At 59.8% G+C, this 25,357-nt stretch overlaps 1 protein-coding gene across 4 annotated transcripts; it reads right to left on the bottom strand.

The window, feature by feature from the left end:
- Positions 1-549: 549 nt before the first annotated feature.
- IL11RA (interleukin 11 receptor subunit alpha) lies at positions 550-24,153 on the bottom strand. Of its 4 annotated transcripts, XM_054810892.1 has the most exons (14): positions 24,010-24,112; positions 21,231-21,353; positions 5,753-5,852; positions 5,361-5,421; positions 5,090-5,256; positions 4,810-4,924; positions 3,923-3,955; positions 3,393-3,556; positions 3,091-3,254; positions 2,834-2,975; positions 2,265-2,360; positions 1,961-2,060; positions 1,173-1,255; positions 550-1,082 (listed from the first exon to the last, which is right to left on the bottom strand). In XM_054810892.1, exons 3-14 carry the CDS (start codon positions 5,850-5,852, stop codon positions 1,066-1,068), a joined length of 1,242 nt encoding a protein of 413 aa, XP_054666867.1. In that variant the 5' UTR covers positions 21,231-21,353; positions 24,010-24,112; the 3' UTR covers positions 550-1,065. The 4 variants fall into 4 exon arrangements, with proteins under 4 accessions (XP_054666867.1, XP_054666864.1, XP_054666866.1 ...); XM_054810889.1 differs by lacking the exon at positions 21,231-21,353 and having other exon boundaries at positions 24,010-24,153; XM_054810891.1 differs by lacking the exons at positions 21,231-21,353; positions 24,010-24,112 and adding an exon at positions 14,228-14,328.
- Between the last annotated feature and the right edge of the window lie 1,204 nt (positions 24,154-25,357).

The following is a 25,357-nucleotide window of genomic DNA, read 5'->3' as shown; positions in this document are numbered from 1 at the left end:
CAGCCCCACCCTGATTCCCTCCAACCCAGTCCCCACGAGGACCCTTTCGGGACATCTCCCGCCTCCAGGCTCCCTCTGCACCCCGGGTTCAAGCGCAGCCCCGGGGCCCAGCCGGGAGTGACACATCTCCCTGGCAGAGCGGGCGCAGGGACCCACCCCGCGCTGGTTCTGCGCGCCGTGCTCCCCGCACCGCTGCTGCCTGAATTTCCACCCAGCCCCATCTGGATCTCATCGGGCTGCTGGCGCTGAGCACCAGGGTCGGGAGGTGCCAACACATGGAAGCCATTAGAGGGGCGAGGTTGAGGCACGGGGAGGGGGGCCACATGCCGAGCAAAGGGGGCTGTGCAGAGGGTCCTGTTCCTACTGCCGGGCTGGTGAGGGCAGGGGGCTCTCTCAGCCCCTCCAGGCTCCTGGGGAAGGGGCTGACCTGTTTGGGGCCTGGCCCTGCTGCCTGGGCAACTCCTGCAAGGACTGTCCCCAAGCTGGCGTCTCACCCGATGCCACCCACCTCTCCCCCTCTCCCCTAGCCCAGCACCATCTCCAACAAGGTCTTGCCTGGGCAGTGCCAACGCTACCCCCTTTATTGGCATCACTGCTCCGTCCAGCCACAGCACAGGGTTGAGGGGCAGAGGGACAGGGGGGTCCCTTCTGCCTGCTGGTGGCTGGTGGGGCGATGACGGGCAGGGCTCAGCACCCTGTGCTCACTGATGCCCGGCACCCCTGGGAGCCTGCACCCATGGTTCCCCTCAACACTAGGCAGTGAAGTGGGGCTGGCTCAGCATCTCATCCCCATGTGTTCAGCAGCAGCTGGTAGTAGGGCTGGCCCATCGCCCTGAGTCCAAGGTGCCTCTGGCCGACTCCTGGCAGGCACAGGCAGCCCAAAGCTCCCGGGAGCAGATCCTCTCTCCTTCGGGTCCATCCTCCACCCCCAGGGTGACAGGGGGTCTGGCAATGTCCATGGCCGTGGGGCGACCCAGGAGGCGTGGGGTCCTTGGGGACCAGCAGTGGCATCAAGTCCCACGCATGGGCAAGCGAGTGCAGGGAGCGGGGGTCGGCCAGGGCTCACTACAGGATCTGGGCCTCTGCCGAGAGAGAGAGCAGGGGGTCAGAGGGGGCACTGATCTGGCCCCGCTCTGCACCCCCCCCACCAGTCCCCCTGCATCCCGACTCACTTGGCAGCGCCTTCAAGTGGGTGGCAGCAACCAAGAAGTTGTGGGGTTTGGCCTCGTCCTTGCCATGTTTCCTCACCCGGAGCCTGGGGACAAAAGCAGCAGTGGCTGAGGATCCGGAGCTGCCCTCCATGGGCACCGGGACTGCCCGCATCCCCAGTGATCCTGCTCTGCATCCCCAGCCAGCTGTGCCTGGCTGTGCCCGACCGTTCCAGTGGGTCAGCTCTAGGGACATAGCAGGAGCTGGTCACAAGATCAGGGAGGGCTGGGATGGGAACTGGACCCACAGCAGAGACACAGCATGGCAGGGAGAGCCCAGCAGTGGTGGGATGAGATGGGACTTGGGGATAGGGCCAGTGGGCAGTGTCTGGGGACAGGAGTACCAGGGGATGAAGGCATATGGAGGGGTCTCTGTGCTGACTCTGGAGCACTGGAGTCCCCAGCAAGGCAAGAGGCTTTGCAGGGTGTGTTAGTAGCAGCAGCAGCATCTTTGGGGGAATACAGAGAAAGGTCCCATGGAGGTAGGCTCATCTGAAAGACCCTAGGCAGGCTGGGCAGAGCCATGGCTGGTAGGGTGTGCTGGGAAGAGCCATTGATGTGGGGGGGTACCTGCCCTGTCAAGAGGCAAGGGGAGATTGAACCACCTTATAGGCTGGCATCAAGTCTGTTTGGCCAGGGACCGCAGAGCAGGGCAAGGGGGCACATGGGGCACCTCACACTGCGGGTTTCGGGGCCAGAGTGGGATGGGGACAGCAATCACACAGACCGCTGCCTCGGAAAACCCAACCTACCAGATGAGGATGGTGATGACGAGAACAGCAGCCAGAACGAAGAAGGCGAAGATCCCGAGGGACACCAGAATGGCCATCTTCTCCAGGGGGTCGCTGCGGTCTGGGGCAGAGAGACTGTCACGGCCAAGGGATGCCACAGCCCCTGGCATCCAGGGGACCCTATTGCAAGCTCCTGGATACCCCAAGTCATACACAGTCATGGGGCAAAAGACCCTTCCCGTTACTCTCAGCCACATGTGTGCCTAGGCAGGCACCTGCCTGTGGGCAGTCCCCACTCCTGCCCGCCACCCCCAGCTCTACTCACTGATGGGCTCAGGGTTGGGAGCCTGGGAGGGCTCCTCGGCCAGGATCTCCAGGCTGGTGCCTGTAGTGGTTTCTTCACTTGCCGCAGTGGCCAGGTCTGGAAGGACAGAGGGGGTGGGAAACACCAAAAAGCATGGGCAGTACCCCAGGGACCCACAGAGAGAGGAGCAAAGAAGGGTGCCCTTTTGCTCCAAGGGTCCCATGAGCCCAAGGGTGCCTCGGGATGCTGGTGGTGCTCTGGGAGCCCCGCTCTGCCCCAAGGTTTGGGGGGGGGGCATCCCCAAATGGCAGCAACATGGCTGCAGCCTACTGTGGGGCTTGGAGATGTTTTGCCCCTTTGAAGCTGTGCCTCCCACCACAGTGCCAGTTTCTGGATGGTGCACGGGACTAGCTTTTTGGGTCAATTTTAAAGGACCCCAGGAGCTGGGACTTGCTGTGGGTGATATTTGGGGGAATGGGTGCCATGGGGAAGGGGCTGGAGACGGGCAGCCCAGGGTGCTGGAGGGTCTTTGGGGAGGGATGGCACAACTTGGTAGGGCTGCTGGGGGCTGCAGCCTGTCCCTCTCGCACCTCTGACCGGTGTTGCCCGGGCCTCGGGGCTCCACTCGCTCCAGTTCCCCGCATCCAGGAAATCTTTGGCGCTGACTTGGACCACATGCTCCAGCCCAGCGAAGGCATCTGTGATCACCTCGGACAGGTTCACTGTCTCCACCTGCGCCGGGCAGAGGGGACCTGTGAGGCAGGGAGGCGGACCCCTTGCTGCCCTCCCTGGCCCCGTGCCCACCCTGCTCCCATGCCAGCTTTGCCTTTCCTCGCCCACTGCTTACCACAGACCAGGAGCGGTGGATGATGGGCCGGTACTGGAGCCGAAACCTGAGCTGGAAGTGGGGTTCCTTGGGCCAGGAGGAGGGGTACTTCCAGCTCACGTGGAGCCGCCGTGGGGCCAGGGGGATGGGCTCCACCACCAAGCCTTCTGGAGGGTCTGGCTTAACTGTGCGTGAGAGGACAGGGAGCCTTCGTCACACCGGACTGCCATGCAGAAGGGTGTTGGGCTCCCTGCTGCCAGGGGGCTGGATGACTGGGGGATGGACGGACACTGGGACAGACAGATGGATGGATGAGGACTCACTGATGGCCTGCATGGTGACATCGAGGAGGCGAAAGCTGGAGCCCAGGGGGTTCACCTCGGTGATGTTCAGGCGGTAGGAGCTCCAGAACTCTGACCCGTGGACAGTGCAGGTGCCAGGGTGGTATGGATCCTGCAGGCATGGCCCCACATGCCCATTCTTGTTCCTGCAGATGGGCAGGCAGGGTGGTGACATGTCCCCCCCACCCGCCATGCATAGTTTCCTGGTGCTACCAAAGTGGTGGCATGTGAGGAGACCTCCGTGCAAAGAGCCCAGTGGAGAAGGCAGCCCCCATTACAGCCCAGGCAGGGTCCGGCAGCTGCACTCACCTCTCTAGAGCCCAGCACATCCCTCAGAGTGACTGAAGTGCCCCCCATCTCAGCCCCACAGTCCCTCCTGGGAAGGTCCCTCCCCTGGGGCAATCACTTCTCCCAGGGGCCCAGGCTTAGGGACCCTGCTGAGGACAGTGACAGAGCCTTTGGGACGCGGGCTAGTTCCCAGGGACCAGCACCGGCGTGGGAGTCAGTCCTACCTCCGCTTCTCTTCGCCTGTCAGGGATTTCTTCCTGCCGTGGAGAGAGATGGAAACACAGATGGTGAGGACAAGGGGACAGCATGAAGCCAACCCCACTGTGACCCAGAAGAGGGACAGGGGTCCCTGCACTGCAGAGCAGCCCCCCATTCCCACATTGATGCACAGATGTGACACTGGACAGGGGATGGAGCTAATGCCATGCCCAGCTCTGCTGGTGAGCAGTCTGGCAGCAGCAGTTGGGAATCTCATGGGAACAAGACAGTGGCATGCCCAGGAGGGTCCTCCCCAGAGGACCTCCCTTGCCCACCCGGGGTTCATCGTGCAGCAGCAGCGAAGGCACAGGGACGCTGATAAAAGCTTCCAGCAGCTGGCTTCGCCTTCATCCTACAGCCCCCAAAGCCCCCTGCTTCCCACAGCCCCCTTCCCGCAGAGCCCCCCACCCTCCGCTCCTCCAGCTTTCAGCAGTGCTGTTCTTTATGAGCTCCGCCTGACTTCAAAGCAGCCCGCTAATTTGGTATGCTGGGATAATTAGAAGCAGCGATACTGCTGGAGCTCCTTTCATCCTGAAGCATGCTGAAGTGCTCAGCGGCTTGCAGATGACCTGCTTCTCTTTTGTAGCCCCTCTGGTGCTGGCAGAGTCATCAGCAGGGAGGGACCCTGCCTGTGCCAGCCACCCCAACACTGCTGGGGGGCCCCCCTCAGAGCAAGCAAATGCTTGGTGCAGTGCTCACCCCAAAACATGACCTGCTCTGGGGTGCAGCCTGGTCCTTGGGTTAAGGCCAGGGCATGGGTCAGATGGCCAGCAGGACATGGTGGTCAGCCTTGGCCGGGACCCAGGGCTCACCCAGTAAACCCCGCAGCCTGTGCCCTGTAGGGATACATCACCTGTAGGTGGTGATGTATCTGGTGGGGAGGAAGGTCTCCACGCTGGAGGTCCAGGAGCAGGAGAAGTTCTCATAGTCAGATGCTCTGCAGGACACAAAGGGGACCCCTGGCAGGTCTGGGGTCCAGGGGAAGTGACCGTCAGTGAGGCATGCAGGGCCACAGCCCAGCCAGCACACAGGGACCCCTGTATCACCGCAAAGTCCCCTCTTTGGGGCACCACTGGCCCATCCCGGTGGGGCTGCACACCCCCCACACCCAAGCCCACAGACATGCTACTCACACCCCAGCCGCAGGGTCACGGCGTGCAGGAGGCCACCATCCTCGCCATGGCAGCTGTAGGTCCCCGCAGCAGCCAGGCTGGCGTGTGGCAACACCAGGGCTCCCTGATGGATGGCTGAGCCCTCCGGCAATGCCGCAGCACCTGCCCGTCTCCATTGCACCGGCGAGCTGGGGAGGAGAGACCAGGCAGGCTGCGTTAGAGGATTGGGACTGCGAGGTCACCCCAGGTCTACGCTGTAAACCATCCCCCGGTGTGCGCAGAAAAGACCTACCTGGCACGGGAACCGGTGCACGACAGGGTCACATCTGTCCCCACCTGTCCATACTGCACACCTGGAGGGACACACACATCCCTGGATGGGTGCTAGCACCCTGTGCCACCCCATGCGAGGGCTGTACCCCCCTGGAAAGCTGGGCACTGGCCATGGGGTCTTGCTTCACGCAGGTACCGCCATGGGGGACTGGGAAGGACTGGTCCCAGTCGGAGCTGGGCAATGGGCAGCTGTGGGGGGAGCTGGCGAGAGGACACCCATTGCCATGGGGCTGTGTTTCGTGTACACCCTGATTTTGGTAGTCTGTGCCTGCCTGGGAGGAATGGGGTGCCCCCAGGGCCCCCATGCCTAGGATGTGGGGGCCACATGGCGGGGATTTGAGGGGGACTCACCTTCTTCTCCCCAGCCCTCGGGCACAGCGAGGGATGCTGACGCAAGGGCTGCTGCAAGGAAGACCATCACCCTGTCCAGGCCTGGGATGGGACTGTGCATCTAGAGGAGGCAGAGTGGGGAGGGAGAGGATGTTATCCCCTGCAATGGGGCGGCCAGCAGGGTCCACAGCCCAGAGCATCCCTGCAGGACCACGGACCCCACATGTCCCCCTTGTCTCATCCCATCCTGCTGGGGACAGCACAGGGACTGTACCGCTGGGACCCCAGCCGGGGCAGCTGGCAGGGTCTGTGCCACCATCACGGCCACTCCCCGGCTGCCGAGGAGTCCCCATGCCTGCAGGGGGGACGCAAAGGGCAAACACTGACCAGGAGCTTAGGGCTGTGTGGGTTGGCGGGATTAAGGGCTCTTTGCCATTGCAGTCCTATGCCTGGAGACCTGGCTGGCTCCCAGCCCCTGGGTGGTCCAGAGACCTGTGCTGGTGCAGCTGGAGTGGGAAGGGACCAGAAATTCTGGTGTGTTTTTATGTGGCAGGAGACAGCAATTCAACCTGAACAGACTCACACAGCCAGGGCAGCAGGTCTGTGAGAGCGCAGACTGTACCGAGAGTGGGGCTGGCTGGGGGTCCCATATCAGTGCCCATCCCTGCACCGCTGCAGGGCTGGTCTGTGCAGGTCTGTGCCCTTCTGGGCCATTTGGGGTCTCTGGGCCCATGGAGAATGGCCCTGAAATCCCTTCCTCCCACTCAGAGACCACCAGCGAGCGGGATGCTGAAGAAGGGATGTGCACCCAGCTCTCCATGGGTCCACCCCAGCCACAGACCTGGGTCTCTCCACCCAGCTAGCATCTCCCTGTCCATCCCAACCAGCATCACCCTGAGATGTCCAATCCAGACTGCATTGTTCTGCACATATCAGCCAGTGTCACCCTGTTTGTCCAGCCAGCATCACCCTGTCCACCCCAGCCAGCATTGCTCTGTCTGTACCAGCCAGCATTGCCACAAGATGCCCATCCCAGCCAGCATCACCTTGTCTGTGCCAGCCAGCATCACCCCAAGGCATCCATCCCAGCCTACGCTGTTCTGCACGTAACAGCCACTGTCACCCTGTCCATCCATGCAGCACCACCCTGTCCACACCAGCCAGTGTCACCCTATCCATCCCAGCCAGCATCACCCTGTTTGTGCCAGCCAGCATCACCCCAGGGCCAGCATCCTGGCCAGCAACACGCCATCCCTAACAGCAGCGTCACACGGCTGCTATCAGCCAGGCACAAACAGAAGAGTCATTTCTCCTTAGAAGACCCCCCCTGCCCACCTTTCACAAACAGGCAGGCTTGTTTATTCACACCCATATTGTCGGGCTCTGCTCCAGACTGCAGGCAGGCAGGGGCTCAGGGCACAGGAGGCAGTGAGCTCCCTGCACAGGCTGCAGCTCATGGGTGTAAATCCACATCCCCCTGAGTCTCCTGGGTTCAACAGCTGGGGGTGGATGCTCAGGGCAGGGATGCTCCAGCCCTGGAAAGCTACCCTGGAGCAGCTGCCAGTTCTCCTACGGGCAGGTGCCCATGGCCACACACCAAACTGTGTGGCGAAGGAAGCGAGAACTACAAGGCAATGTGCTGCAACCCAGCAAGTGCAGGGGAAAAAGCTGTGTGGCAACCCACATCAGCCCTGTCCTGAACAGGCCAGGCAGCCTCAAACACAAGCCCTAATGCAGATAATTTCATGAGACTGTCATAAGCTTTTCCTACTCGTAGAAACATTCCCAAGAAACATCAGTTAAAAGGCCTCTGCCAAAACTATGCTGGTAAGTAACTGGGAACGTTCAGACTGAAAGTAAAATATTTTGGTGATGGAAAAAAAAAAAAAAAAGACTTAAAATACACTTGAAAGTAGCAACCAAAAATAACTCCAAACACCACGTGGGGCAGAGTTAGGGGGATGATGCTGGGGAAGGGGTGTCAGGGAGAAGGGAGACTGTGTTCGTGTGGAGAGAAATAGTTTTATATTAAAATAATTTTGTCTCCTGCCTGCCCTGGGTTTTCATGCAAACACTGCAGAGGGTAAAGGCAGAGCTGCTGCGCCCACCGTCCACCATGCCCCTCTATGGCACAGGGATATGCCCTGTGTGCTGGCTCACTGCTGATATGAGTTTACCAGGTCTCAGTGCCACTGAATACTTCAAGACCAGCCTGGAAAAATGACCCTACAGTTGTGATGCTAACAGGCATCTTTCCCCGCACGGACAAGGAAGAAGTAGGGGCATGGCATGATTTGCAGCCAGCCACTGCTAATGTCCCTAGGGATGGCACAAGCCCTGCCCAGCCCGCCTGGCTGCGGGTGCTATTGCCAACAGACCCAGAGGCACCCCAGACCCCTACGTGGTGGCAGAGGGCATCTCTGCAGACCCCGTCCCCAGCTGAATCCCAACCCCTGATCTCCATGGCATCTCTCCAGGGGTCCCCACCACTCACCCTGAGGACTATCCCGCACCCTCCCACCCTTCAGCATCCTCTGGCCCGAGGTCCCTCAGTGCTCCCCATCCTCACCCCAGCACCCCGTAAGCTCCCCTGCCTTGGACGGGCTCCGCTGGGCAGCTGCCCACCCCTGCGAGCACAGCATGGGGGAAAGCAGTACCGAGATCTCCCCAGACGCACACACTGGCTTAGTAAATGACCCGCCTGATCATTGCCAAAACCTAGCCACGACCAAGCATCACCGCAGAGAAAAGAAACAGGGCAAGCCCTTCCTTGCCTGCCCGAAGGCCACAAACAAAAGGGGAAGGAGCCGCAGAGCTGGGGAAGACCCGGAGCCCTCGCCTGCTCCGGGTGCGGCGGCGTGGCAGGGAGCCAGGAGCTCTGGGCCAGGCAGAGCTGCAAAACAGCCTGCCCAGAGAGGATCCCCTTACTTTTTGCAACTGAACTCCCTTGCCGAGGGGAAAACAGGCGTGCAAATGAATGCACACACACGTGCATTGCCAGGCCATCTTCCTTAGTGGCTCTGCACTCCCACAGATGGGCACCCAGGCAGAGAAAGCATCCCTCTATGCTTGCACCGGCAGTGACACATCCCAGGGACAGGGAGTCCCAGCACAATGGTCATGGAGCTGAGCCGGGACAGAGGGAACAATCAGAGCTTTTCTTCCTTCCTGCATGCTAATCCTGGCCCGAGAGGCGTCTGCTGCCCGCCCCGGGGCTGGGTGACCTCCCACGGTCATGGCCGGGACACAGGGACCTAGCCCAGCCTGGGCCTGTGGCTTGGCCCCGGCAGGGAGGGCAGCAGTGCCGGGCTCTGCTCCCTCGGCATGGGATGTTCTTGTCACCGGCACAGCCAGGGTGACCAGGGTGTGCATGTCATCCGTGGATGTGAGCCAGAAACACAAAGTGCCACTCATCACCCTGTACCGACCCTGCTGTCCTGCTGGGCAAAATTCGAGATCATCCAAGAGTTTTGGGGGAGCTGCGGGGAGAAATCCTGCTATGAACCCCTTCCTGCACCCAAACTGAAATGCTGCGAGCCAAAACATCCCCTAAAATCAGAGTCATGTGCACCAGCACCAACGCCCACCCGGGGTGTGACAGTCCCTCCGGCACAGCAGCTCTGTGCCATGCCCCATCGTGGCCTGGCCAAGCTTGGCGCAGATTCCTGGGGGAGGCTAACTTTCCATTGCACTCGTCGCTTTGAAAGACAGTGGGTTTTGGTTGGATTTTTCTTGGTGTTTTTTTTTTTTTTGCTTTGCTTCATTTGAAGTCACTCTTCAAAGAGAATGAGCCGCATGCAGAGCCAGGGGGGGTGGTGGTGGGGACACAAGCAGATGATGCCATGCTGCTGGGCCGAAGATGGCAGTGGGGAGACACAGGATGCTCCCCACCAAGCACAGAAAACTGGGATGGCTCCTAACCTCTCCCTGGACTGGTCTGGGGCAGCATCACTGCAATGGAGATGTGGCAACTTACCCAAGAGCATTTGGCAGCTCTGCTCACTGCATGCTCGGCCCTGCCGGAGACGCCCACCTGCAAAAAGCCACTCTGCAATGGGTGATGCCTGATGTTGGCTGGCTCTAACACCCTGGAAATGGCATCACGCTGCACTCCTGCCCCTCAGCTGGGGGAGCATCCCTGGCCCCGCACCCCAGATCTTCATCTCTGCCAGTGTCCACTGTGGGAAACCTCTGCCGTGGCCAAGGGCAGCGGTGTTTAGAAGCAGTAAAAATTTCCCTTTTCCTGCTGTCCCATGGGGTGGGGAGCACAGCACCCTGCTAAGCCCCCCTCCTCCCGGTAGCCCTGCAGAAGTGCTGTGCCCTGTTCTGAGGAGCCATGACATAGCCTGAGCCCATCCACGTGGCTGCTGATCTGCCCAGAGACATGGCAGCATCCCACCCCTGCAGCATCGGTGACCTCCATCATCATTGCATCAACATGCAACCCGTCACCCACACTGGGCACTGCTGTGGTGATGCTCCCCGAGGCCAAGGGGAGAGCCTGGTGTCTTGGGGACCTCAAAAAGCGCTGCTTTCCTCTGCACGCCTTTGGTGGGGTACTGAGCACCCATGGGCCCCCATGCCTGCTAGGGGGGCACCACACCAGGCTGAGCTGAGCTTGGACACACACATGCAGACCTGCACCCAGTGCAACCCCAGCAACCTGCTGCTGGAATTACCACCATTAAAACAGCAGAAGTAATTACAGCCTCTCCCTGTGAGGCCAGTGCAGTCCAATAAGCCCCTCGAGCCTCTGAATGTGGGGTTAAACCCAGTACAGTCCCAGTACGGAGCTTAACTCGCTGGAGCCCACACATGGGATTATACCCCACACAGCCCAATCTCGCTCAACCCAGGAATGGGATTAAACCCAGTTTAGCCCAGGAGTGAGATTACATGTAGCCCAGTCCAAATTTGGGGTTAAATCCAGTGCAGCCCAAATGTGTGGTTAAATCCAACTCAGCCCAGGATTGGGGTTAAACCTAGCTCAGCCAAAACATGGGGTTAACCCCAGCCCAGCACAAACATGGAGTTATGCAGTCCAAATGTGGCGCTAAACCCAATGCAGCCCAGAAGTGGGGTTAACCCCAGCTCAGCTTAAATACAGGGTTTACTCCCGTGCTGCCCAGGGAACCAGTTCATCTCCACAGCCACGCACAAGGCACACCCCCATCCAACCCAGACCGATTCCCCCCCATGACATCCGCTAGCAATGCCTTGCTGACCAAAGCCCTGCCAGTGTCCAAACCCAAGCCCAAACCCCCCATAACCCGAGGGTCACCTCTCTCCTCCGTGGGGCCGACAGCTGCTAGCAGGACCCGGTGCTGGGGGGTCGGGGGGCCACCACACACCTCAGCATGCTGGCAGCTTCGTGGTCAGTCTCTGCTCTTACGCCGGCTGGGAAACTCCCACCCCAACGCCCCGATTTCCGCCCTCCCCTGCTCCATCCCACGGGAAGGAGAAGTCTCTGGCTCCCGGTTGTAACCGGAGGCATTGGCAAGGGCCAAAACAGCGAGGGCTCTGTTGGCAGCCAGCAGCTCCGACACCACGCCAGCTGGCAGTGTTGTATTTGGAGAGGGGAAAGAAGGGGTCCCCCCCTCTCCACCCCCATCTCCACGCTCCCCCTGAAGCCATGTGCCAGAGACATTCCTAAAAATAATCTCCCAGTGCTGGTGGGCTTCTTTACAGCCGGGAGATTATTTTTAGGATGGAGGGATGGAGTCATGGGGGGAGCTGCGTCCCCACTGTGCTCGGCACAGGGTCGTGGGACGGGGATGGGCATGGTGCCAGATCTGGGGACACGGGTGGGACCCGCCGGCAGGGAGCTGGGCCACCCTGTGATTTGAGCAGGGTGGGAAAGGCTTTTCCTGTCCCAGGAACATTTTAAGATTTGGGATATTTTTCTGCTTCTGGGCTCAGCCCAGCCTGGCAGAGGTTTTGGTGAACCCACAGCTCCTGGCACAACGGGGCAGCCGGCTACCAGCTGCACCCCGGCATTTCACCCCCTCCACCTGCATCGGCATCCCCCAGAACAAACTCCCCCCATAAGCTGATCCTGGAGCTGATACAAGAGCATATGCATCCATAGATCTAGGGCACATATGTATATATGTACATATATGTGAGTGCCCCACACAAGCCCAGCTCCTCCTAATAAACTCCAGCCTCGAGTTGGGAGCAGGAGAGGGGGCCCCGCAGCATCCCCCTGCCCGGTCCTCCCTCCATCCCTCCCTGTGCTCCAAAGCTGGCTGGTGCCTGGGAGCCATTGGGCTCAGCTCCATCCCCAAGGCACGAAAGCGCCCGGGTCAGCCAAAACGCTGCAGGGCAGCAGGGCCAAAATAAACAGCTCACCATACCGCTCCCCCAGCTAGCAATTTGCTGTCGCTCTCTTTGCAAAACAAAATCCCTTTTGGGTGAGAGAGGGAGGATTTCAGGTGTCATTAAGGGCCACCTGGGCAGCCAAATAAAGCCACCACCAGTTGGTGGCCCGTTAACCTTTTGTACCCCACCGGTAGTGTCCCTGCGTGGGGAGAGGATGGCGGTTGCAGACCCCCGGCAATGTGCTATATGGAGATGCCAGTGCTGGGCTCTGGCACCCGGTGGGACAACTATGGTTTGTCTTCTCCAAGCTTGGAGACAACCCTTCTGCTGTGCTTTCCTAAGGGGAGGCAGCCCAGGGGATGCAGCAGGGTGCAAGGCACACGGCCAGGATGGAGGCTGGGAAACACCTCGCTGCGACAGCATCTGTGGCCCCCACCTTGTGCCAAGTCAATCAGATCGCAGCCCCCAAGCTAAAAGGAGAGGTAGAGAAGGGGCAAGAAGTGGGGAAAAGCTGGGGCTGAATCCCATTGTCGAGGCTGAAGGCTGCAGCGCAGGGCAAAGGGATGGGGGCTGTGCCCTGCCTAAGTTGAGAAGGTTAGAAAAACACCACCTGGCTTGTTTCTGCTGGGGAAAAATAACCCAACCAAGTTCTCCTGAAAGATTAAGTGCAATCGTATCTGAGGGGGCAGGGGAAAGCAGGGCAACGTGGTGAGCGTGCTGACACATCTCCTTCCATGATGTTGGAGACGCCTCAGCTCTGCTCGGGGCCAGCTCTGTTTACAGTCTCCTATTGTCCATTTTTTTCCTTTGCCCCCCCCCCCCCCCCCTCCAATGTTATAGTTTAGAGTAAACAAAAGCAAGCAGCCTCTCACTCCAAACATTTCAGCCATCCCAAACTTTCTCCGGAGGGGGGCTGCCCGTGGAATTTTCCTCGTCCAAAAGAATTTCGAAATGTTCCCATTGCAGCCTGCTCTGACTGGAGGCCAAGGCAGCTCCAAAATCCTTCGCGAAACGCTGGAGCTGCCCTCTGCACAGCTCTGGCTCTGGCCGGCGGCACCAAGGACCAGCAGCCGCTGTGCCCCAAAGCCTCCCCATGCACAGGGAAACCCTCCAGCCTGGCACACTTGCCGGAGGGGGACAGAGGCACGTTCCAACCTGTACAACCTCCCCCAGCCCAGCCCATCACCTGAAGGGAGCCAGCAAATCCTGGGGAGGCCGGATCCTACCGTTTATATTTTGAGCTGCCACCACAGTTATTATTGCCCTGAGGTGGTGATGCTGCTGCAAAGTGCTTGGGTGCATCAGGACAGGGGGTGCATCCCAAAGCACACAGTATTTCCCTTTGCAGGCCAGAGAGGAGAGGGTGAAGCTGCTGCCGGGGCTCCTTGGCCAGTGGCAGGCACCCCAGGCACCGTGAGGACAGTCTGCAGCAGCGATGCCTGCTCACGACTTGGGCAGATGGAGAAGCAGGGGATGGTGTGCTCCATCCATCCCCGAGGATGGAGTGGGGGCACAGCAGTGGGAGATGGTATGTGGAAGGGAGGAGGACATGTCCTCCAGGGTAAGCCATGGTGCTAGGTGCCACCCAAGGGTGCTGCTCCTCCCTGGCCCACATCACACTGTGATCACATCTCGCAGCAGAGACCCCCAGGCTCTTGGCTCTGGCTAGCCACAGATGGTGGTGTGAGACCCGTGGGACCCTGGCATGGGGGTGCCAGCACTGCCCAGTCTGCTAGCAATGGGGGTACCGGGGGTGGCCTCTGAAACAACTGGAAGGAGGAAAGCCCAGCCAAAAAGCCTCACAAGAAAGCCAGCAGTCACGGGAAGAAGCACCCAAAGCTCAGCCCAGCATGTACTTGGCTGTCAGTGCAAGCCATTGTGGTGGCTTGGCACACTGATGTCCCCTGCTCGCCTTCCCGAACAGTCCCTGGATGGATGTCACTGGGTAGGTGGTCCCACAGACCGACACACACCCGGACAGGCTGGGGAGCCCCCACATCCTCCCTACCCAGGCACATGCAGATTTTGGGGGCTGCGACCCCTTGATGCACCCATGCAGTCACCCCAGGAGAGCAAAACCTCTCTGGAACCCACTGCACCCCCCTCCCACAGCATCCTGCCCCGGTGGGTGCAGAGCCCTGTGCCGCTGCTGCAGCACTGGTGGGGGGGAGATACCTCAGCTCCACGCCGGACGGAGGTCTTGCCGTGGGACGGGGCTCCGCTGGGTGCCCCTGCTGCCTCTGCACCATCTCCCCACACTGCCTCACCGAGCTCTCCTCCCGTGTGGAGGCTGCTCCGTGGCTTGGCGTGGGAGCGGGTGGGAGCGGTCCTACCCCCCCCAGCAGTCCCCTCCCCTATAAAGGGGCCAGGCAGCGGCTGTGCGGGGAGCAGAGCCCCCGACACAGCAGATGGGGTCTGTAAGGCGAGGCTCCCCCAGGTGTGTTTGTCTTGGCTGGGGCTCAAGCCCGTCTAATTAGAGCTATAGAAAACATATATTAAAAAAAAAAAACGAGGGGGGGGAAAATAATCCTCTCCCGCACGCTGGGGCCCAGGGTTTGGCTGGGGTTTCTCGGCAGGCCAAGCGCAAGGCGATACAGGCTCTGCTGGCAGCAGCCCGGGGAGGGAGGGGTGTTTGTGGATATTAAAATGCAGTCGTAAAGGAGAATAAAAGGGCAGCCTTGTTTCCGAACGAGTCTCCGAGGCTTTCCCCTCTCCCGGCATGCTCGGCACCTGGCGGGCAGCACGAGCAGCTCCCCCTTCCCGCAGCCTCCCTGGCCATCCCCAGCTCACCCAAGGACTGGGGTGCTGCTGGTGAGACCCCAACCTTCACAGGGTGAAGCCTGGCACCTTTGGGTGGGAGCAGATTTGGGAAACCCCGCTTCTGCAGCCATCCGCACCAGGTTACAATTACAGCTGGCACTTCTGGAAAACCCACTCCTGCACATCCCTTCCTCCACACTCCTGCAGCTCCCTGCCTTCCCTTGCCCACCGCCCTGCCTGCATGGAGGCAAGGCTGCCCGGCTCCTGCTGCTCGGTGACAGCCACATGGCAGCACCACCAGTATTTCACTGCCTGGCCTATCCATGCCTCCTCACCAGAGGCAGAACAAGACAGATGGTATTTTGGCAGAGGTTTAAAACTAGCCGCAGGCACCCAACACCCCCAGCATACACACAGAGCAAGGGGCAATGGCAGGGTCCTATGTGGCTCCCTGGTACTTTGGGGTCTCCTCCCATCCCTAGAGACCTGCAAACCTCTGCAGAAGCCCTCTAGTTGGGACATCTCCCAAAATCCATCCGTGTCTCCCTGCAGCATCTCCTCTGCCTCCCTGCTGCTGTGCTCAGCTCTGAAAAGCCATGGCCAGGAGGTCGGGGAGCAGCCATGGGCATCAGCCCAGCAAAGGTGGCCCCATCCCAGCCCCTCCTGCTCAGCAAGAGATGCTTGGCACACATCTGGCTTCACTGCCGCCCTATGCCCCCTCCCCAGGACAGTGGGCTGCAAGCCCAGCAGACCCCCATCCCTCCCTGTCCCCATCCCTCCCTCTTTTCCCTGGCAGCATCCCAAAAGCATGGGCTCATGGAGCCCCCATCCCCACTGCTCATGGGGACCCTGGGCACACCCTGTCCCCAGCCATAGCCTAAATGACTAACGCCCCGGCAAGCGAGCCGGGTGCCGCTGAGGAGAGCAGGACTCGTCCCCTGGCTGCGTTCCCTCCCCGTGGCGGTGAAATCACGTCTGGAGAAAGCATGAGGAGGGAGCCGTCGGGCCCTCCCCACTGCTTCCCAGCGAGGATGCTCGCTCCCTGCCCGCTGGCCAGCCACCCCCGCTCTGCAAACCCCGCATCCCAACAGAGGGATGCTCCAGGCACGCAGCCTGCAACAGAACCACGCATTCATCTCCTCCTCCTCGCTCCGGACCCCATAGCACCATCCCACTGCGGAAACAGCTACGGGATGCAGAAATGCAGCAGCAAGCCCCAGGCACTCATAAAAGCGTTCCTGGGGAGCAGGCAGGAACCTCTAACCTCCCTCTAACCTCTCTCATAGCAATGCGACCCTGCCAGAGCCTGGGGGGCAATTGGGAGTGGAGGGGGGGCCAGTGACACCCCCCATGACAGCGAACTGGCTCATGGGAGGGTTAGTGGAATGGCTCAGTGGCTCTGGCAGGCTGGAAACACCCCTGGGCAGCACCAGAGGGGACGGTGAGGGACAGGCCACAGCCGCTCGCCTCTGACCTGACACGCGGCACGCGCCGGCTGCGACGGGGGTGACTAATGCAGCTCTTTAAATGCCTCCGCCGGCATGGGAGCGTGGCTCCGGGTTAGGGTTTAATTATCTGCCTTCCTCCGCAGCCCGTGCTCTCCTCTTGCTGAACCACCACGGGGACCCCAGGGACGGCATCCGTCTGTGCCCCCCTCCCCGGCCGGGGCTGTTGGCACGGAGCAAGCGGGGCCGCAGCAGGGAGCTGGCCGGGAGCACGCTGAGGCTGCAGCTGGGGGCTATAAAAAGCACGGCTGTGGTATGCAGCGAGGCACTGAGAGGGGAATAAAATAAAATCAGGTGGTAGATGAGTCGGGTGCTTGCTTCTGCACCAGGGCTGGCCCCAGTGCTGCTCCCCATCATCCCTTCCCTGCTCCCTCCCAGCCAGCAGCCCAGTGAGGCTGTGGCAGAGCGGAGAGCTGAGATTTGGCAAAGGATGGAGGATGCAGGGCTAGGTCTGCAAACAGAGGGTGTCAAGGCTGGGGGAGCAATCACTGGCTCTGGCACGTGGGCTTTTGCCCAGGGTGGAGGCATTGCAGCCACCCCTTGCAAAACCAAGAGACGACAGATCTGGGCACCCAGCCTCCTGGCAGCTTGCACCAGAGGATTAACCGTGCCCTGATTTACGGCCAGAGGTGCCTTTTCTGGGAGGGAGCTGGCACACAGACAGCGAAAGCAGGCGCCCCACCATAGCCCGGCACCCCAGTCCTGGTGGGGACCTCACCCAGTGTGGACAGCAATGACACAAGCTGGGGACAGACACAGCTCCCCATGGGCCCGCGGGAGCTCCCCGCTCAGGGACACGCCGTGTTTGCACAAGCCTGAGCGGGGGAAGGTCAGATTAATTTTAAACCTGAATAAACAAGGAGAGAAGGCAATGCCAGAGCTTGCCCTTCCCGGCGGGGATGCCCAGCAGCGGGGCACAGACCCGTGGCACAGCTGTGCCCAGCCTGGGTACCAACGGCGTTCAGCTCCGGGGCTCACAATGCCCTAGGAGAGCTGGGACAGACCCAAAGCCCAAATCCTACGCCCGGGGGCCTCCCTTTTCCTCAAGGAGCTCCCAGCTGAGTCAGTGCTGGCAGCAGGAGAGCGGCTCCTGCTTGTCTTTGCAAAATCCCTCCTGCCTCCATGGGGAAGCACCCGTCCCAGGACCCCCGTCCCACCGGGAACAGCACCGGGGCTCGCCTGTTCCCCCAGCCATGGTGCACAACACGGTCTTGAGAAAACAACCAGGAGGAATAAAAAAAAAAAAATAAAATTGTTTGTAGGTCAAGAGGAAAATGGAAAAGAAAAAAAAAAAGGGTTTGTGTTTTTTGTGCCAGAAGGAAAATGAAAACCAAAACATTTTGTTCTAAATGATAGGCCTTGTTTAGTTTTCAGTGGTTTTACTTTTTTAAAATGGTTTGAGTTAAATCGAGCTAAATTTGGCTTCCAAACATTACCTTGGGGTGGGGAATAAAATAAAATTTAAAAAAAAAATAAAAATCAAAACATCTCATTTGGAAAATGTCAGAGCAAAACGCCACGGCTTTTCCAGCCCTGGGAGAGCTGCAGCCGGGCACTGAACCCAGCCTCAGCTCACAACTTGCAATGGCCTCCCTGAAGCAGCCTTTTTTCCCAGAAAATAAAGCAGCTGCTGTGCTGATGGACAGCCGGGAGGGCTCCTGCCCTGGTGCCTGGCTCCCATCGGGGATGTCCCCTCTGTTGTGCTGGATCCTGGGACCTGCTGGGCCATGCAGAGACCCCACTGCAGCCGGCAGCCATGCGCGTGAGCTGAATCCAAGCTGAGCAGCTCTCCAAAACTCCTCTTTACATGTCTTTTCTATTAGGTCAGCATTCCTGCGTCGCCCGGGGAAGGTGGTTACGGCCGGCAGCCCGGCACACAGGCTCCTCGGTGCCGGCTGCTGGCTCTCCATCAGCAAGCAGCCTGCCCACGCTATTAAATTACTGAGAAAAATGGATCGTTTCACCAAAAATTAGGTGCAGGAACCTCTCTCGTGGTGGCAAGGCAAGCTGGTAATTGGAAATTCATAGAGCTGGCCGCAAAAGCTGCCTCCGGCTCCACTCCACCCTCCTCTGGTTGCGGTGAGGGATGGTGGAGAGGCGTTTGCTGCCATCCACGAAATGCTGCTGCCCATGGAGATGCAGCGGCCATGTTGCTGGCAGCACTGCTGAGGTCCCCTGTGTGCCCTAGGAGGGTTAAATGCTGCTGCACGGTCCCTCTGCCCTTGGTAGATGGGGAAAATAAGTGTAAAAAAACCCTTAAGGACCTTTCCAGGCACTGGAGGAAGAAAATCCTCCATGCACAGCCGGACGTGCTCACCATCAACCACCCTGCTGGCAACACATCTCGTGGGGACATCGGCTGGGGATGCAGCAGGACACACGGCCCCAGCACCCATCTTGCTCTTCCAGCTGCACCCCAGGGCTGAAAACCGAGATGACGTTCCCCATGGACATTGCCTCATTTACATCTTCCACCCACCCCAGGCACAGCATGAGTGCTGCTGCTGCTCCATCCGAACCCAGGCATCTCAGCATCCTCCTCCGAGTCCAAACCTCAGCGCCTCACCGGCTGAGCTGGAGCCCTCTGAGGCATCTCCAGGGCAAACCGCTGGCTGCCGGAGCTGTCAGAGAGCCCGGTGTGTATCTGCAGTCTCCAGTTGGGAAGGAGGGACGGGGATGTGCAGCAGACCAAGAGCTGTGTCAACAGGATGCTCTGAGAGACCAGCCCCTCTGGAGTTCACACTGGCTGCTCCCAGCATGGTCACAGGCACTGGGGAGCTGCATCCTGCTCCCTGTGTGCACCGCCTGCCCTGGCACTGCGAGGAAAGGGAACACAGCAGCCAGGGAGTCTGAGGCACCAAGCTGTTTTTTGGGTGCTGGGGTGAAAGAACCGTGGGCACAGTTCCAGTTGGAGAGGGGAAATGGAGCCAGGCTTGGGATCTGGGAATCTAGGGAAAAGGAACGCTTCCCTGGGTGCAGCCATGCTCCAGCCATAAAGCTGCAAAACTCAAAGCCAGGATGGGGTGGAGCAGCCTTGGGGGAGCTATGAAACAGCCCCCTGGGAGCCTCACAGGAGCTAAAAAATCAAAAGCAGCCAAAGGACCAAGGAACCCCCCGGGGTTGCGTGTTGGCCTTTGCAAGATGAGGATGGAGCAATAGCTGGTCGGGTCCACCAGCTCCTCCTAAGCCTTGAGGCCTTGGGCAAAACTCATGGAAAGCAAAGGAAAGGCTCCTGCAGACCTCCCCAGGGGTTGGGGGCTGGCCCTGGCCCTGCAAGAAAGTCTGGGGAGATGCCAGCTGGCCCGGGCACCCTGCGTGACAGCGGCTTTCGCAAAGCCAAGCCGGGCTACCACAGCCGAGCCATCCCTGGGGACCTTTGCGGGGCTGTTGCAGCACAGCTGTCAGGAGCTCTGTCGCAACACCGGCACAGCGCTGGGCTGGTCTGCGATGGAGACCCTGCATGACGGCACTTTTTTGTTTTTCCTAGCTACTTTTGCAGGAAGGCGAGGGCTGAATAGTGCCTTTCACGGTGTTATTGAATTCAAGAGGCGGTGATGTCCATGCCAACCTTCATCAAAGAGGGGCTGGCGAGGTCCTCGGCTCCAGCTGCAGCTATTGGTCTGGCCAGGATGAAGTGTGTGGGGTTCTCAATCCCAAAGGAAAGGGCTGGTGAAAGCACAGGAAGGCAAAGGAAACAGCTGGACGGGCACCACTGCACCAGCCCATAGGGATGTGCTCCAGGGATGCCGTGCCAGCCCTATGGCCTCCAGGTGCTTTTTTGTGGGGATGTCCACGTACCTTAGGGCTGCCAGCAGGATGGTTGCCAGCAGCCCTGAGCCCTGTTCAGGGCTCCCCAAGGTGGGACGGGACTCAGGGGCAGTCCCTTTCTGCCAAAGTCAGAAGACCCTCCCCAAGCTGCCGCAGAGATGATGCTCCCCTGAAGCTGGCAGCTTCTCCCATCTGCTCTTCCCCTTGGAGCATCTCCAGTGCTGGCTTTTCAACCAGGCTCAGCATCCCTTGTTTTCACTTTAGGAGGTGGGGTAAAACAGAAAATGCCCAAATAACCTTCCTTCCACCATCAAGATTTCATTAGATGAAGGAGTCCTAAACTTTTCCACCTCTCCCTATAAGGCAATCTCTGTGGGTTCGTAACCATTTTTATTAGGCTGTTTCTATTTTGGCTGTCTCTGTATGAATAGGAGGGGACCAGAACTGAGCAGCCTCTGGGGAGCCCCAGGTTGATCTCCAAAATGTTTTTAGCATCCTCCCCTCTTCTGGTGGATGAACGGTCTTACCTGCGGTCCACTGGCCATCGCCACCTGCACAGGTCAGCCCCTCATCTGACCACACCAGGTCTCACCCAAGGTCCCTCCAGCCCATCCATCATCTCCAAAAACATCTTCAGAAAACATGTACGAGCTTGGCACCAGCAAATGTGACCTTCCCTGGACAGACTCCTAGCAAACCCTTCCAAAATCCCTTGTAAGCTTTTTCAGCAAGGATTGATCCCCCTGGAGCAAGCCCAGGCTCCACTGGTCAGATGTGACCACAGTGCATGGTCTCACTATAACAGAGGTGAGTCAGGTCTTGACAATCACTTGGGCTTCTCGTCTCTCTCCTCCTGGACTTCCCCCACCCCAAACACCAGAGGAGGAAGAGATGTTTGTCAATTTTTTTCCCATGTCCCAGACTCATGCCACTGGAGAGAAGGATGAGGTGCACCTTTCAGCCCAGCCCTCTGTCTGTACCGGAGAGCCCGGCACATGCTGCTGGGGCTGCGGGTGCCACGATCATCCAAAAGAGCCTGAAGCTCACCCCGTCCCACCCCCATGCCAGGATGACTCAGAGACCTGGGAAGCAGCCAGACTTGAGAGATAGTTCCTATTTACATGCTGATCCCTGCCACCGCAAACCTGCTTCTAATTTCCAGAGGAATTTTCCTTTTTTCATGGAAATGGTCCATGGGAATCTGGCTGTTGGAGAAGACGACTCAACCACAACTGCAAGGCATCTGCACTCTTCCCCACCTTCACAGCCTGGATGGGAGGAAAAAACCATCACCAGGAGGTGTGGAGAGATTTGCTGGTAGGACCTCGGGTCGCAAGGTCACTACATCCCCGGCTGGAGAGATTTGGTGATTTTCACACATGTGATGCTGTTGTAACCACAGGAACATTTAGAAAAACCAAAAGCTCTCTAAACATCCCAGCGAGTCACCCCAGACATCCCAGGGCTAATTCCTGACGCTGGCTTTGTATCAGCATCCCAAATGCCAGCGAGGCCCTGGCACATTGCCCATAGGGAAGAACTCCTGTCCCATCCAAGCTCCGTCCTTGGCTACATCTTTGGCAGGGGCAGAGCCACCCTCTCCCACGCCTGAACAAGAAGAGGGGAAGCAAGCTGGGAGAGGTGCTGAAATTTTCCAAAGGGAGAAAAGCAGAGTCACAAGCCAGCACCTGCCCCCTCCTGCAGGAAGCATCTCACAAGGGGTTTTCCTCCAGAGCCAAACCCACAGGAGAAGAGGAGGCAAGAATCCTTCAGATTGTTTAACCTAATGAGGAAGCTATAAATACAGCAGGGTAAACACCGGAGAGGGAGAAGAGGTCTTGAACTAAAAGCACAATGTTGGCACGAACCCACGGGGGAATAAGCTCTCCAGGAACGCATTCAGCAGGAAACAGGAGGGAGTTTGAGCCCTGCATGAGCAGGAAGAGTCTGGAGTTGCCTTTGAACAAGAGTGGAGCGGAAAGAGAGGGTTTGAAACGAGTGCTCAGCTTGTTCATGGCAGGTGAGGGTCCTGTGCACCATCACCGTCCGTGGAGGTGTCCCCACTCAGGATGGTCCAGGCAGGCTGGGGGAGAAGGGCAGGGGAGGTAGGGTATCTGCAGGCTAGGGGATGCAGGCGTGGGCTGCCTGGGTGCTTACCCAGCATGACAGCTTCTGATAAACCCAGCAGCTGCAAAAGGGAACCACTGCTGCTGTCACAATGAAGACGCCGGGGAGACTTGCCGTGCTGTGAGTCATTCATTCATCCTTCACAAACAGGGCCCATACCCGGCCAAGCATCCTCCTCTCCCTGAGCCAGGACAGCTCTTTGGGATGGGGAAAAAGTGGCTTATCAGATATAATCAAGTCAAGTTTTCCCCTCCCCGCGAGGTTCCCAAAAGACTGAAGGTCATGGAACAGGAGGCAGGGCAAAACCAGAGCTGCTCTTCTCCCAGCTTCCTATAGGCAGCCTCTGTCTTCAGTTGCAATCCCCAGGGTTTCAGCCCAGGGACCCCTCCCCACCATCCTGCCACATCCCACATCCCCCATCCACCACAGTGGCGATCTGCAGCCCTGAGCACAACCTCTCTCCCGGCTCCATGCCACTTCAGCTGCCAAGGTCAGTTTGCAGCTCTCTGGAGAAGAGATGTGGCTCCTTTCACTCCCTCAAAAAAGGGCCAGGTCAGTGGAGCGGAGGGTGCACGGGTGCTGAGGGGACATTGTGGTCGTGTCCTGTCCCCTTCCCTGCCTCAGGAGCCCCACCGGCTCAGCCTCCACTAGCTCAAAGCTCCCCAAGAGGCTCCTCTGCCCCACGCCAGGCTGGGATGCCGTGTGCTCCGTGCAGCCCTGTACATAACCACGCCGTGACCTGCCCTCCTATGAACACAGGCAGAGTGCAAACACCGCACCTCCTCCTGCAAACGCGGCGGCCAGACGTGGCTGCAGCCTGCAAGGAGCGGGCACCTCCCAGCATCCGAGACACTTGGCCAGCCCTGTGCGGCTCGGCACCAGCTACGCCACCGATGCAGGTCAGTCTACCACTGGTTCGGACACAAGCAATACCCCTGCAAGTTGCTGCAGCTCTGGGTTTCTCCCCATGAAGACCAGGCACAAAGGAAATGAGATTCCCAGGGCACCCCCTGGCCCTGTCACAGCAGGGTTTGGGTTTGCTGACAGTGATGTCTGAGCCAAGCTCAGCCCCAGGGCCCCCTTTGACGCCTAGAGCCAGCCCGGAGCCAGAGCTCAGAGGGGACCTCGGGGGTGACACAGCCAGCCTGCACGGGGCTGGCAGAGGACAGAGAAGTCGTGACTGAGATGGCGTCCCAGGGCAAGGAGGGACAAGGCGGGCTGAGAGCTCTGCCAGTGCCCGAGCATGGGAAAGCGCCTCTTCCCGCGCCTCTCATAATTAGGAGCAGCTTTTCCCTCCCCAGGCCCCCCAGGAGAAGAGGGGGCCCTGCTGGGGGGGCGCTTTGCATGGGGTTGTTCCAGTCTTTCTCCAGAAAATTCCCCCCAGAGACGGGGAGGGGTGGTGGGGTGGTGGTGGGGCGGGGTGGGCCCTCCATATTTTGGGGGAAGAGGGGGGAAGCGGGGAGGCTGAGGAAGGGGCTGAAAGTTCCCACCTCGGGAACTCCGTCCATCCCTCGAGCATCTCCGGGCAAGGCGGAGGCGCGCCGGGCGGAGAAGGGGAAGCAGCACCCCCAGGCAGGTGGGGGAAGGCGAGAAGGCAAATCCCTGCCAGCTGCTTTGCGAGGGGACACACACACAGGCACCCCCAACGCTCCCGGTACGAGCAGCAAACAGCCGGCGGAGCAGCCTGCCTTCGCGGCGCCGGCAGCCTGCCCGCAGCCGCGCGCCCCTCACCGCGGCCGTCGGGGCGGCGGCGAGCCGTTCCCCTCGGGGTGAGAGGGGACAGGGAGGGTTTCCTACCTTCCTGCGTGGCACCGCGGCTATATGTCCATGGCGCTCGGCGGAGCGGGGCCGAAGCCGGGAGCGGGACCGGGAGCGGGGCCGGCGGCGGGGCGCCCGCGCCGGGCTGGCTGGGGCCGGTAGCGCGGGCGGTGCGAAGCCGCCGGGGCCGCGGCCGCCGCTCCATTGGAGCAGGGCGCTGCCAATCTGCCGCCGCCGCCCCGGGACGCTTCCTGTCTGCGAGCCGCCCCCCGGACCCGGGACGGCTCCGCGCCCGCTCCCCGCGCCTCCCCCTGGGGTGCGCGGTTCCCTCCGGGGTGCACAGTGTCCCGTCGCCCCCCCACCGGTGCTCGCCGGCCCGCTGCGCCCGGGGCGCTGGGCACGGGATCCCCCCCGGGGCGCACTGGTGCACGGTCACCCCCGGAGCACAGGGTTCTCCCCCGGGGCCCAGGGACACTCCCCCTCCGCCCCCCAGGGTGCAGGGCTCTCCCCGGTGCCTTCCCGGGGCAGCACCTCCTGCATTCGCCAACCCTGCCTGCCCATCTCCCAGCTTTCTGGAGGAGTCGAGGCCGACAGGTCCTGCCCGTGACTCAGTTTCCCTTGTCCCTGGAAGGGGCATTTCTCTGGGGTTTATTTTTACAGTGGTTTATTTGACGGGGAATGCATAGGCTGAAATCTGGCCCCGGCGCTTGTGGCACTGAGCTGAAGAAAAGCCTTGGTCTTCCTCACAGCTTTCGGTGGGTGTTTGCGTGCCCTTTTTCCAGCACCCCTGCATCATCCTACTGGCTTTCCCTTGGAAATAGGTTTGTTTTGCAGTTTTATCAGAGCGAAAATTTTCAGGAGAAAAAAAAACATGTTGAAAGACTGCAATGCGAAACCAGCTGGTGAAGACCCATTGGGAACTGTCCCCTCCCCCTGACACATGGAGCCAAATGTGGGCTGAGGTCCCCTTGAGACATGCTGGAGACACCAAGTGATACCTTCGGGGCTGGTGCTGCTGGAGCCCTGGGACAGACCCAGCATTTCCCTCTCCGCTGGGCACAGTGCCTGTGCGGAGATAAGGGCCACGTGCCCCAGGTGTGTGTGGCACCCACGCAGCGTCACTCTGGCAATCCTGCAACAACAGACCGCTCTGGTATACTTCTGCAACCCCACAATAAAAACCGACTATCTGCTGCTGTCCTAGCCTATCTCTGCAACCCCACAATAACACGCCCATGAGTCATCTCACCTCCTGTGTAACCCTGAGTAATAAACTGGTGGTCTCCTTCATCCCAGCCCTATCATGCCACCATACGATAACGGACTTTGGGAGAGGTGGAGGCCACGTGTCTGGTGAGCGTGCCCGGCCCAGCACCCACACCGGCTC

This window comes from Grus americana, chromosome Z (genome assembly GCF_028858705.1).
Source record: "Grus americana isolate bGruAme1 chromosome Z, bGruAme1.mat, whole genome shotgun sequence".
NCBI classification, from domain to species: Eukaryota; Metazoa; Chordata; class Aves; order Gruiformes; family Gruidae; genus Grus; species Grus americana.
Note: the sequence above shows the minus strand (reverse complement) of the source record. Positions and strands in the feature narration are given on the sequence as shown.

What these genes read in the sequence shown, in the direction of transcription:
- IL11RA (XM_054810889.1), bottom strand. Translation starts at nt 5,852, where the DNA reads ATGCACAGTCCCATCCCAGGCCTGGACAGGGTGATGGTCTTCCTTGCA. An exon ending in CCGGGCAACACCGGTCAGAG is followed by an intron (nt 2,361 to 2,833) that starts GTGCGAGAGGGA and finishes CTGTCCTTCCAG; the next exon opens with ACCTGGCCACTGCGGCAAGT. An exon ending in TCCCAACCCTGAGCCCATCA is followed by an intron (nt 2,061 to 2,264) that starts GTGAGTAGAGCT and finishes TCTCTGCCCCAG; the next exon opens with ACCGCAGCGACCCCCTGGAG.